Consider the following 14,127-nt stretch of genomic DNA (forward strand, 5'->3'; position numbering starts at 1 on the left):
GGATTGGGAGATCTGCCCCGTGGGTGACAAAGCCCCTTTCCTTATTTATTATGTACATGGAGAAAACCCCCAAAACTATCTCTCTGGAAAGCATTACACAGTTACAAATACTGAATAGGAAATGAGCATAGCTATCGCTTTGACGTGATATAGACAGCAAGGTAAGATTTTTAATACGCAAACTGTGATACGTAATTTAATTCTACTTCATGAACTATTCAGAGAGCCAAGACGCAAAGACGTGCATCAGGCACAGCCAACAGAAGACTTTACAATGGTTTGTGTTTCCTTTTTTATTTATTCCTTGAAACTGCCCGTATTGCAGGTTTCTCATGGGCGAAATATGGAACTGAGCAGATTCTTTTTTCTACAAAATTATGGTATAAACTTGCTCAATTTTCTATCTTATTGCTAATAAACCTTACAGGCGCACAGTTTGTAAAATAAACCCCTTAAGGACTGAATGCGTACAGCATGCTGCAAGGTACAAGAAATAAGCTAAAAATGAGCATATAAACCTACGTCTGGACCAACACAGTACTGAATGCCGGCAAACATTTATCACGACACAGGGAAAAATTAATAGGAGATACAGTTCAGTCCTGAAAGGGTTAAATAGAAACCCTAATATATTATTGTTTCTAATCATCCAGCCCACATTACAGTGCTTGAAAACAAAATCAGAAGTACCGAACACACATTTGTTCAGCACTCATTAGAAAACACAGCTGCTTTTGAAATCAAAAGTAAGTAACTTGGTTAATAATTGAATAGCATTTTGTTTAAAAAAGGAACCCCCCTCCCCCACCCCGTGGATTATCTGGTTAAACAGGACGAGTTTAGTTCTCAAAAACTGCATGGGGAATATTCTGTGAGGGCACAGATGGTACCAGTTTCATTAAAAACAAAAACAAAAACGAAAACTAACCAGTTATGATCGCAAATAAGTCTGTGCAGAAGAGGGATAAATATTTCACTAACACATATATGAGGATGCCTTTAGTTGCCACAGTTGAAGAAAAGTCAGCAGCAGGTTAAATATTATACTAGTGTTCGATTCTGAAATCATTCAAAATCAAAAGGGCATTCTGCATTTAAAGCCTTTAACTTGCCTTCCCAATCTATGTGATCAATTCGATGGAACTAAAAAACAGACTGGATCATGGACTCAGCTTCTAGCATATTTTTAGAAATTGCATAGCTCACGAGAGCACAAGATACCCTTCTAAAACAGAATTTTAAAAAACCAGAAACAACCCAAAACTCGAATGTTTTCTAACTGAAGTGGTCACCATTCTAAGAAGAGCATCTAGCATCTCTAATAATGCCATCGGAGGAGGGGCTGTATTCTACTATAACCAGAGGACAAGGCTCCTATAAATTATACACTGAAAATGATTTACAAATCCATAAAGATTTTTTTTTTAAAGCAGCTGACAAAAGAACTACTGATAAAAAAAATAAGCTACAACAGAAATCATTTCAGTCTTTAGTTTGTGGTATGCAGAATGGCATAAAATAGCAAGGGAAATGTCTGTAGAAGTACATTCTTGGACTTTTCAAACAAACAAAAAACAAACAGGAAAAGGCTTTACAGTCTAGTATTTCAAAATTATCTTATTAAAAGAAACAAACAGCCAAAATAAGGTATAATTAAATAGTAAAAAAGCAAAGTTCATTTTAACAAAGCCATAAACTTGAAGAATTAATTTGAGCTGCAAAGCTACGTAAGGAATAGTCTGTTCTTCAAAAGTATCTCATCTGTTATCGGTTAATTTAACATAGTTTTGTATGTAACTAAACACCAAACCTGGGAAGTGGAGGAAACTTGTGGCCCATTGGAAGTAAAGCGGCACTGAAAATATTTCCACGCTCTGAACCAAAAGCAGTGTAAAGATTACTTCCATGACTCAACAGAGAAGAATAAATACTACTCAGAAATAAGCAAGTTTGCAAGAAGGAGCTAGTAAACAGTTAAAACAAAGAAAGGTAAGGCCACAATTCTGCCCTTGATCACTGGATCAGATTTGAAGTGTGAGGCAGGGTCAGCTTACAAGAGAAGCTAGTGACTGGAGCAGATCTGAAGAGAAGGCTATACATATAGAATAATGCAGCCTGTGAGTAATTAAAAAGGCTTGCAGTACGATAAAACCACAATAACTCTGATTTAACCAGTAATGTGTTTTACAAGTGACTTCCTCCTTGAAAACTGAGGAAAAGGTGATTTAGAGAAGTTAGGAATTGTATTTACAATGACACAGTCTGAGCAAAAGAATGAGTTGATGAAGATAACAAAGCTGGGGAGAGGGGGAAAGCTACTGTTTACAAAGTCTACCGATGAAGACGTTTTCAAAACAGCCCATGACACCAGAAAGACAATGTTCTGTATGGCAACACTGTGGGAAGTTAGTTTTGCATTCATAAGGTACTTGTGGCTCCTGTTTTATGGGACAGTAAAAGCTTACCACACTCTAGAGGTAGTTTTGAACTCTAGAAAGAATGATTGTAGTACTAGACTGTGTCCAGAACATCACACACATGGTTCCTGTACTAAATGTAGCCCAGTGAGTCGGCTGCAATTTCTAAGAAACTGAACAAAGGCCTGACCAGAGTGCAGGAATGGAAGCAAGGAAAAACCGGTGAGCCTATAGCATGGAAGGGCCAACACACAACCCGAATGCAACGAAATCTTAACTGAATGGAAAAGAAATGTCTTCTGAGTAGGAGACATCTGTGGAGACACTCAGCACTGGAGAAGAGAAGACAGAGAAGTCAGGAGAGAGATGAAAAGATTAATTGCATTTGCAGTTTTTACAGTCTCACAACTATCTGTTCTAAAGTACTGTCTTCCAAGCTATTTGAGTTGGTCATCTAATAAAAGCATCTTGTTTCAAGGTTACAATGATGTTTTGACCTAGGCTACCAAAAAAATAATAATAATAATAAAATAAAAAAAAATAAGTAAACAAACACATGCTTTTGCTGAGATTTTCTCATTATACAATAAGGGCACCATCTACCAGCTGGTAGCAAATACTTCTCATGATATTTTTTTTTTTTTTTTGTCCTATGCTAACAAGGCGGAAAACACCCTGCTGAAGGAGATCACTGGGAACATTCCAAGTTCAAAATAAAATGTTTAACTTACACATAATACAAGTTATGTACAAGATTAGGAGTGGGGCGGGGGGACCTGAACGAATCTGGAACATGTAGATACATTTACACATGGGCAAAGGGGAGAGAACACTTCCAATACCAACATGTTCTGCACCATGAATTCATTAATGACTAAATGGCCACATTTAATTCCACGGAAATTTTAGAACCTCTTGGAATACCACTATAAATACATTTAGAACAACAACAACAAAAAAAGGAAAACAAGGAAAGAACTACCAACAGTGTCTGAGAATAGAGACTAAGTTAACATACATTGCATGTACTGCAGGCAAGGCAGAGGCATTTTTTTTTAAAGCTTTTGCACAGACTTCATATAATCTTAAAAAAAAAAAAAATAGGCGGGCCTTTACAAGATTTGACTTGCTGAAATCAGAACAATTTTGACTCGTGAAAAGTCATAAGACATCAGCTTTAAAAAAATAAAATAAAATAAAATAAAAAGATCAGTTCCAGCCTTAAACCAAACAAAAAAAACCTGGAAGAATATGGTAATTAGGTTAAACAAGCATGGTCAGGCTTGGAACTTGAATGTACTGTAGAGCAAAAGCTCAGACGGGGTGGGGAGGAGAGGGACCTATTTGGTAACAAAGGTGTACTATATACTGTGATATAAAAAAAGGTATGGTGAAAATGTACCTTTTGCTAAAGCTTATACAAGTTCCTTGGTCCGTAAAAACTATGTTAGATTTGTGTCTTCTAGTTTGATTAACTTTTATTCCAGCCACATCTCTATTTCTTGCCCATTTAAACAAAACCAAACAAAAACCAACCAAACAAGAGTAACAGCCGAAAACAATCGATTCCCAATAGTTTGTACATTTCGACGTTTTGTTTGCTTTACTGCGGCTTCTGCACTTCAGATCAGCACTTGTAGGTAATGGGGTTTCTGAACAGTATCACCTGGTATGAAAAGTTTTCCCAAGAAACCACAAAAGATTGTTCATTTTTTTTTCTTTCTTTCTTTCTTTTTTTTTTTTTTTGTCAACATTTTGCCGCACTCAAGTCAGTTTAAGTCCCAGCAAGAAGCCGGTAGTTAGGACACCACTGTTGCTGCAGATGATGTGACACTGGTAGAATTTGTGCTGACATTTGTGTAACTTCCCTCGCTGTTTGTGTTTGATTCATTAGGGGGCACTTGGCTTGAACTGGCTCGAAGGATTGCTCCTGCCGCACTGCAGTGTGGCCGTGGCCCTGGTTCCGGTGTGTAGGTAAAGGTAAGGCTGGTGGAATAAATGATTCCATCATTACGGACCAAAGTTACTGGAACCTGGACTGGCTGCCGGACCCATCGCCAGCCCTCCCGGAATGCAGAAATGTCTGGGACAACACAGAGCATACTCTCTCCACATCTGAGGAGGAAATATAAAGCACTTAAAAGGAAGGTAAATTTTAGAACTGGAACTTAAAACAAGGTTGCTCGATACATTATGATCAGTATTAGGAAAGAATCTCATGTACCCAACCCCATCAAAAACTCTGGATGACGTAAAAAGTTTCATTAAGTACCTGTACATAGTTTCAGCTTCTACATCCCCAAACCACACTCGTAAATTTGGAGTGAAATTCTGTCCTGTAAGTTCAAGCATTGCTACGTCCCCACCGCCATTCAACTGAAATTCACAGAAAATCAGAACAATGTTGAGAAAACTTTTCATTTTCCATTAAAGTACACATATTAGTTTTTCATTTGACTATGATTTGTGAAAAAAATGGAAAAATAAAACTCTTCTTTTAAATAATATGATTATAAGGACAAAATGAGCTAAAAAACATCTCAAGATAATATAGTTAAACTTAAATTTTCTTGTATAAAAAGTATGCTTTTATTTTTTTTAATCAACAAACAATGTATTAAAATCTCCAAATCTTATGATTAATTGTGAATAAAATCATGCTAAGTCAGAGCAGAGAAAGCAACTGCAAAGAGCTAAAAGTCAACTTGTAAGGGGTCTCACCTGAAGACTTTCTACGACAGGCACAGGGGTGACTGGGGCAAGGACAGGGCCCATCCCCTCGTAAAATGTATACTCTGCCTTATCCGTACTAATGATTGTCCAGGAAGCTCCATCATTTATCATCTCTTTATTTGGTTCTTTTGGGCATGGAGTGGCCTGATGAAGAAAGAAATGTTTAGAAATGGAAGTTTACATACACTGCAGTATAAAGACAATTTTAACAAGGTAACATTCATAGACTGGAGTTAACAGGCAGACAATTTACTACAAATTTCTGAACTTTCCAAACATGGCGCTCTGCCAATCCCTAACTAAACACAGAGCATCAATATGACAACCTCACATCCAGTAGTTTTTTATACCATGAAATATTTCAGGGACATATTAAAAATAATACCTTTCAGAATACCCATTTAAGAGCACACCAGTACCTGCATAATTTCTTTAATAAAAGATAGTATTCGTGATGTAAATAGCTACTTAAAACTCTTTATGGGTCCCTAAGAGAAAAAGAGCCCTTCAAGCGTCAAGAGCAGTTAAACCTAGGTACTCCCAGCAGGAGGAAACCAAGATGTGAACTGGCAACCCCCCACCCCTACCTTCAAACACCCAGGCCAGTCCAGCAGTTCTGGGCTGAGGAGGACGGCTGTATGTGGCCATCTCTCTGAAACGGGGTCTTCAGGTGTTTACAAGTGCGTTTCACACGAAGTGTTAACCATCCCATTAAATCATCTGCCCATGTCATAGACGTCTTCGTGAAAGACTTCTAGTAAACGCAGTTAAAAATCAGCTTTCGAAACATTTCCTCATTACTATCTAGGAAGACCTCGACATAAATCTGATAATTATGAACCCTCCCCAGAAATGTGTGTGCATCTATATACAACATCTTCACACAGTTTCAGAGGACTCAATGAACACCCAAAATCTACTTTTGGATGATCTGAGAACCTTTTTTGATTCCCAGAAATCGATATTAACTGTCTCTCCAAGAACATGTTTATGGATTTGAGTTCTTGCTTGAGGTGGGATGACTGCCATGTCTCAGGATCAAGTAGGTTAAGAACTTTCAGACTTGAGAAAAATACCTGAAAACGGCTTTGTGTCTTTGGGTACAATTAACATTAAACAAGAGTTTTAGGTTTCTGTATGCTGCTAACCGAATAGCTGACACTTTTTTTTTTTTATCAGTAATTTAAAAACATACCTGAAACTGGATTATTCTTTCTTGAGAAAGGCACAAGTACATTCTTTCTGTATCCTTAAGGTAAAATGCACATTTATGGAGTTGTGATACAGGATCATCTGCATCCAGTAATGCGGTTTGCTTATCCACTTTCCTAATTATCTATAGTTCAATAATTAAGAAAGAAAAGGTCATCACATATGGAGAGCTTTCATTCTGGACACTGCCAAGGGCACACGGAAAGAATATGCTATAACAACACATCACAGTGTATATACAAAAACATTTACAAACACTAAGGCTAGGTATAAAAAATACTTTCAGATCACAAGCATGGCAGAATGTGGAAATGGTTACCTTCTTCTGGGAATACCTGAAAAACAGGGCAGGCAAGATACTCATTTTCTAGATCACTGCCTTTCAAGCTTTACTGTGCATACAAATCATCTGGGGTTTTTGTTAAAAACACACCTGTTCTAATCCCACAGATTTCACGTGGGCCTAATAGTCTGCATTTCTAACAAGCTGACAGCTGGTGTTAACCCTGCTGGCCAATGGACCGTATTTTATGTAGCAAGTTCAGTTGACTTTTCCAATGATATACAATCACATCAGAAGAAAATCTCTGAAGACTACTCTCCCTCCCCGCTCCCTCCCTCTCCGTGTGTGTGTGTGTGTGTGTGTGTGTGTGTGTGTGTGTGTGTGTATACATATACATATAATTAAAAACCTGGGGCACCTGGGTGGCTCATTCGGTTGGGCGTCTGACTTCAGCTCAGGTCATGATCTCACCGTTTGAGTTCAAGCCCTGCGTCAGGCTCTGTGCTGACTGCTCAGAGCCTGGAGCCTGCTTCAGATTCTATGTCTCCCTCTCTCTCTGCCCCTCCCCTGCTCATGCTCTGTCTCTCTCTCCCAAAAATAAACATTAAAAAAAAAATTAAAAAAAATAAATAAAACCTAAAATAAGTATCATTTTGTAGATTAGGAAACTGGCTCAGAGAAGTCAGGTAACTTGCTCAAAATCACCTGGTTAGAAGCTGAATGACCAGAATGTGATTCCAGGGCTGGCTGCCTGCCCAGACTGAACTCCATTACATTTTATAATCCAAATATTTCACAAAATATGTATAGGTGTCTGAAAGATAATCCTATCAAGTGTGAGAAGTCCCTTAGCCCACTGGAGGTAATCACTACGTGTTTGATGATTATGAAGATCACCTCCAACAGCATACAAACATGTTACAGAACTATTTCTCATCTAAAATCAAAAGTAAAGAAATTCCTTCCTCGACGGTATGTCACTCTCCCTTCCTCTCCACTCCACGGGTCCCCTTTATACCAAACTCTTCTTCCTCACTGCACAGTCCCCTTAAGTAACTCCAGACTTTTGTCTCTAAGTCTCCACCAAATTGCCCCTGTCTAGGGCCACCAAGGACATCCAGAGAGATGAATCCATGGGCATCACGAGGCATCTGTCCTCACCTTATTAGCTTTCTCAGAAGCACTGACACAGATGTCCTCCTTTTGGGGACAGCCCTGCTCTAACTGGCCTTTAGAGTGTCCCAGAGCTGAGTCCTCTTCTCTCCTCCCTCCATCCTCTTTCCTTTCTGCACTATTTAGAGGTTGGCAATTCCTGAAGTTGTATCTCCAGCCCCAGCCTCTCTCCTCTGGCACGCAACTTGTATATTTAACTACCTACTCAACAGTTCTACTTAAGACATTTAATAGGCTTCTTCAATCTCGATTAAAACCCAAACTGACACAGATGTCCTCCTTTTGGGGACAGCCCTGCTCTAACTGGCCTTTAGAGTGTCCCAGAGCTGAGTCCTCTTCTCTCCTCCCTCCATCCTCTTTCCTTTCTGCACTATTTAGAGGTTGGCAATTCCTGAAGTTGTATCTCCAGCCCCAGCCTCTCTCCTCTGGCACGCAACTTGTATATTTAACTACCTACTCAACAGTTCTACTTAAGACATTTAATAGGCTTCTTCAATCTCGATTAAAACCCAAACTTTTAGGGACAGCTGGGTGGCTCGGTTAAGCGCCCGACTTCGGTTGAGGTCATGACCTCACAGTTTGTGAGTTCAAGCCACGCATCAGGCTCTGTGCTGAGAGCTCAGAGCCTGGAGCCTGATTTGGATTCTAGGTCTCCCTCTTTCTCTGCCCTTCCCCCATTCACCCTCTGTCTCTCTCTTCTTTCAAAAGTAAGTAAACATTAAAAAAAAAAACAACAACAAAACACCCAAACTTCTAACTTCCTCCAACTCACAGCTCAGTAAATGGCACCACCACTCACTCAAATGCAAAAACTTTGGAGTCAGCCTTGACTCCTTGTTTTCTCTTATACCTAATCATCCAAACTGTCAACAAATTCTATTAAGTCTACTTTCAAATAAATGTGTCATCTCTCATCACCTTACTGCTACCATCCTGAATTATGACCAAAGTCCAACCACTGTCTCTCTGTTCCCACTGCTACACCCCATGTTCTCCTCCTCACAGAGCAGCCAGAATTATCCTCCTAAACATAAATCAGTCATCATGCCCTGGTTAAAACCTTCCAGTGGCCTCCTGGCATATGTAGGTAATATAAAGTCCATACTCTAGACACAGAGAGAGACTGTACAAGATGCCATCACATCTACAAGGCTGACCTTGTAGCCTCATTTCCCACCCCTCCCCAGTTCAGACTACAGCGCCTTCCTCACTAGTCCTCACCACTCCGGTCTGACATTCTGTCTCCACTTGTGCTGTCTGTCTGAAATGCCCTTCAGTTTGTGGTTCCCACCTTCGTTCTGGTCTCTGTTCAAATATACCCACTTTGAAGATTTCTCCGACCACTCCAAGCACTCCCCAAGGTCTCTAGGTCTTTACCCTGTTTTAACTTACTTTCCTAACATTTGTGTTAACCTTTAATACGTTAATATGGTTATTTCTTTAGCTAATGTTGTCCATCTCCCTAAAACTGCAAGCTCCATGAGGAAAGAAAGCCCATCTTGCTCACCACTGTATCCAGCATCTAGACAGTGTCTGGCACATGGAAGGTTCAGGACTATTTATAGAATGAACCTGTGCACGTAGGACAGTAACACATTGCTCCACAATGAACATCCTTCACAGTAACTACTGAGTTTTATGAGGATTAAATCAATATATGTAAAGTGCTTAGAACAATACTATTAATATCATGCAATAATATTGGCTTTTATTACTTGGTTTACATCTCAATATCCAAAGATTTTTCTTTAACTAAGCTACAATTGTATAAAAGTCCCCATGTTTAAAGTTAGCATTCTTCATGTTTACATTTTTTAGCTCTGCAGGTCATTTAGTCAGAATATCTTCCATTCTACTAACACCACACCCATTTTCGAGTTTAAAGGGAGACAGCACACTTTAGCGATGAGAACTTCTAAGAAGTCTTCGAGACTGACTAAATTCAAGCAAAATGTTTCAGTCTGATGCTAAAGTCTTAGGGCAATATTTAAATTTGATGAGGTCTGGATTTTAGAGAAATGACTGAGTTTTGAATGACGTAAGCCTTCAGCACTCACTCATCCTTCTCCTCTACGTGAGAGTCATGACTCGTCTGCAGCCCTGTTGTTCGTGCACCCCACGGTTTCTGCACTAGCTAGTGAGAAGCACATCGTGAACGTGAGCCATGTTTGGTTCCATTTTATCCCCACAACAGTTCTCTGGACAGAGACCCTACTGAACGACCTCTCACCAATAAAGAAACCAAAGATGGCCACTACTATTTGGCATCAGAAACTTGCTTTGGTCATTTCTAATTATCAAGAAAAGGAAAGAAATCTGAGACACCTGGCAATGCAAATGTTACAACCTAAGCCACGTGTGTGGTGAATTCTACATTCCTAAAACATCAGGGAGAACTCCAGCCGGCGCTCTCTCCCGCGCTGGCCCTGTAGCTCGCTGGTACAGTATCTACCGTATTTCTGAGATAAACTGGATACAGCCCAACACTGTGTCCCTACCCACCACCCCCCGGACCTTGAATCAGACATACTCCTAAATCCCCTCCGTCTTTAACATAACTAACTTTTCTTTCTGAAAAGGAGGGGGAATATAAAGCGGGAGTATAAGGGGCTTTTGCGTTCATTTTGCGAAGAAAAGCAGTTTTTACAGTTTCAAAATCGTCCTAGCGAACAAAAAGTCCTAAACACCGTGCTTCTCTCTCAGAGTATGAAATAACAATTTAATTTTTAATAACTCTATCTTCTTGTTGGAGAGTAAACTAGTAAAAACTATGCTTATATTTTTAAAGAAGTAAGAATTTCTATGCTTCTGAAACTTGGTCCTGTGGTGGGATATAGCAGGTACCACAAAGAATGAATATAGTATATCTGTACTGGTTAAAGAAAGAAATCATAATGCAATTATTTAGTGCCCTCTATTGAACATGTTCAGATATGCAACCAAGAAGCAAAACGCCACCAAAATTTATTAGAAACAGTGTAACAGAAAGTCATTAATAATGCATTCACAAAAATTGGCTGTCTGCCTTAAATCGGTTTTTGAATAAGGTGGGTGTGATTGTCAATAATCAATAGCAGTGATTATTGACACGTCTTCTTAAGTTAAAAAATGAAACCGAAGCGTATTTTTACATCTGAACGCTGTGCCTTTTTGGTGTTCTTAATTTTCACCACACACAGCAGCAAGAGCAGAGCATACCAGTCTGGGGAGAGCCATGCCGGTAACCGAGCACACAAGTTTGACTGTCTGTCCATAGTGGATGTAGCCATCACGAACTGTGAATTCTTCTCCTTCTGATTCATCATCATCCACTACAGTGGAATGACAAAAGAGATCGAATTATTATCTTTTAGAATTCTTTAATCTACTTAGGAAAATGATAAAACTTAATAGATCTGTGTGTCTTATTATCAAAGAATTTCAACAGCTTCACACTAAAAACATCAAATACACATTTTCATACTCACAGAGATGAATGTAAAATGCTCCCCACTGCTGAGAACTGGCATGGAAATTACCTCCTTCTACATGCAAGTATCTGGTACTAACTGTCTGGGATCGAAGTCGATTAAACAGAGCCACCTTTGTTCCTGAGGCAATGCACACTGCAAAGAAAAAACAGCTTCTATTTATGTGACTGGGGGGAAAGGACCTGTACCTGGCAAGTTATAATTATTCTTTACTATTACTTAATAATTACTAGATTCTGCTAACAAATTGATACCCTAAAAAAAAAAAAAAAATCAAGGTAACTCTCATTAATGATGTCGGGCTAAAGATGTAAAATACGTCCATAAGATATTTTTTAAATGAGAACTATACAGTATATTTAATGCAGTGCTGTTCAGTAAAGGGATATTCTTAAATATCCAACAATAGGAAAGTGATTAAATACATTATAATATCATTCACCTATTAAATAATGTGTATCAAAATGCACTGGTTAAAAAAAAAAAGTATCTCCCTAGTATCTCACTGAGTGGAAAAACGGGCTATAAAACCCTCTCTATACTGTGGTTCCATTATGTATGTATTTATGTGGCTGTACGTGTGTGCCCACGTGCTCACATCCAATCCTATGGAATGTACTCAGGAGTCGAGAAGAATGTTTAGCAAAGTTGAGGCCAAATGCCCCTGGATATTGTGATTTTAGAGATTTTGATTTCTTCTAAATACCCCGAAGTATATAGCATTGCATGAAATTTCTTGAAAAACCAACCACATCTATGTAAGCAGGAAAATATTCTGAAAGTGAAATATGTTCTCTGTCAATAAGAAACTTACAATCAACAGAAAAAGTGAGTTTATTTTTTTTTTATTTTTATTTTTTAGAAAAAGTGAGTTTAAATAAAATCCTATAATTTGAATTGGAGATGGTGTGAATCCATGACATTAGCAAGAACACCCAACTCCCATTATGAAGTAAGCCTTGTCCTCTAGCAACAACAACAAAAACCAAAGAACAAATTTAAATCTGAGCAAGCATCTAAATGGACTACAAAGATGCTCTCCTTGACCAAACTTAAAACATTTTTAAGTTTATTTATTTTTGAGAGAGAGAAAGAGAGAGGGAAGGAGGGGGAACATGAGCGGGGGAGGGGCAGAGAGAGGGAGACACAGAATCCAAAGCAGACTCCAAGCTCTGAGCTGTCAGCAGAGCCCGACGCGGGGCTCGAACTCAGGAACGGCAAGAGCATGACCTGAGCTGAAGTTGGACCCCCAACCGACTGAGCCACCCAGGCGCCCCTCTCCTTGCCCATACTTTAAAGACAGGCTCCTCTTCCCTCTTGGCCCTCCCAGCCCAGTTACTGCAAGATTCCCTAAGTCTTTCTCCCACCCCTGACATCTGATTAAGTTCCTCATGCGCCACCCTGAGTATCTGATCACCAGAGAGAGGCCAGCCTTTAGCAAAAATCCTGTTAAGCTGGCTCCTCTAGAGCCCCTGTACCCTTAATGTTTCCTCTTGGTAATGTTCTATCCACTGCCCCCTCCCCTCACTCTGTTCCTGGACTAACAATCCACTGAGCTCAGCTCCACACTGAAGTCTCTTCTCCCTTCTGTGACAGTACTGAATACAATCTGTCTTTACCACCTTTAACTAGTGTCTGGCTCTACTGTGTTCTCTTTGACACTACCAGTTGATAAGATACATTAAACTACACCAAGGAAATGAAATTAGCAAAATCCAGTATGTGGTAATCTCTCAGGGCCAAATGACTCAGTCTCTTCAATAAATACATTGCAAGGAGAGAGAGCCATGAAGAGGGAATCCAAAGACAAAGAGTACTCAAGGTGGGGTGCCTGGGTGGCTCAGTTGGCTGAGCATCTCTTGATTTCAGCTCAGGTCAGGATCCCAGGGTCAAGGGACAGAGCCCTGCAGGCATCAGGCTCCCTGCTGAGCAAGGAGCCAGCCTATTTTCTGTCTCCCCTACTCCCTCCCTCTGCTCCACTCACTCTCTCTCTCATTCTCTAAAAACTAAATAAAATACAAAAGAAAATAAGTAAGTAGACATGTTTACTTTAAAAAATACTCAAGGACATGTCAATATAATATATAGTGTAAATATCTGATGGGGATTCAAAATTTGAATTCTGATTCAACCAAAGTACTAACAAAATGGCATTTTAGATAATTTTAAATTTGTTTAGACATTTGATAATATGAAATTATTTCTTTTTATAGTTGTTTTATAACATATGTGTTTTTCTGTGATCATGGTATTTTAATTATAATAAGAAAGCAAGAGCCTCAGTCTTTCAGAGATACATGTTTACAGATGAGAGGTCTTATATTTGCATTGAACTAAAATGAGGGCAGAGGAAAGTGGGGGTGTGATACAGGTATAGATGAAATAAGACTGGCCTGCAGTTAAGATCAGTCTTGAAATTAGAGGCTGGACACAGAGCTTTCGTATAATTATGCAACTCTGTCTACTTTACTATGTTTGAAAATTTCCATAATATAAATGGTTATAATAATACTGACTGAGGGAACTAAAACCAACCAATATATAAAAACCGAATAAGTTCATAATAAAACAAAATAAAAACAAGCAAACTAAACAAAACTCCTAAAACCTTGAGCACTTTCAAAAAATACTACTGCTCTTCTGCAAATTAGTAAGCAAGTGTCTATCCTGCCTTTTCTCTGCAGACTATTATTTGAAACAAAACGCTAACAAGTTCTAAGTAAAAGAATATGAAAAAGCCCTTCATAAAACACTAGATTTAAGCAGCCATCGTCAGTGGCTAATGGTTGCTGAGGAACTCTGTACTGATGGATTAGGCTAGCAACAGCTCAACTTACTA

The 14,127-nt window shown here is 39.1% G+C and overlaps 1 protein-coding gene across 6 annotated transcripts in view; it reads right to left on the minus strand.

The window, feature by feature from the left end:
* Positions 1-283: 283 nt before the first annotated feature.
* RBPJ (recombination signal binding protein for immunoglobulin kappa J region) overlaps positions 284-14,127 on the minus strand; it is a 103,864-nt gene continuing 90,020 nt past the window's right edge. For 5 of the 6 annotated variants that reach the window (XM_042984823.1, XM_007091125.3, XM_007091126.3 and 2 more), the window contains 6 exons: positions 11,286-11,423; positions 11,017-11,129; positions 6,346-6,486; positions 5,139-5,294; positions 4,690-4,793; positions 284-4,532 (listed from right to left, as the gene is read on the minus strand). In XM_042984823.1, the coding sequence (XP_042840757.1) occupies positions 4,217-4,532; positions 4,690-4,793; positions 5,139-5,294; positions 6,346-6,486; positions 11,017-11,129; positions 11,286-11,423 (968 nt within the window). In that variant the 3' untranslated portion in view covers positions 284-4,216. The remainder of the gene's footprint in view (positions 4,533-4,689; positions 4,794-5,138; positions 5,295-6,345; positions 6,487-11,016; positions 11,130-11,285; positions 11,424-14,127) is intronic. The other variant, XM_042984822.1, reaches the window with a different exon arrangement.

This window comes from Panthera tigris, chromosome B1 (genome assembly GCF_018350195.1).
Source record: "Panthera tigris isolate Pti1 chromosome B1, P.tigris_Pti1_mat1.1, whole genome shotgun sequence".
Classification (NCBI taxonomy): domain Eukaryota; kingdom Metazoa; phylum Chordata; class Mammalia; order Carnivora; family Felidae; genus Panthera; species Panthera tigris.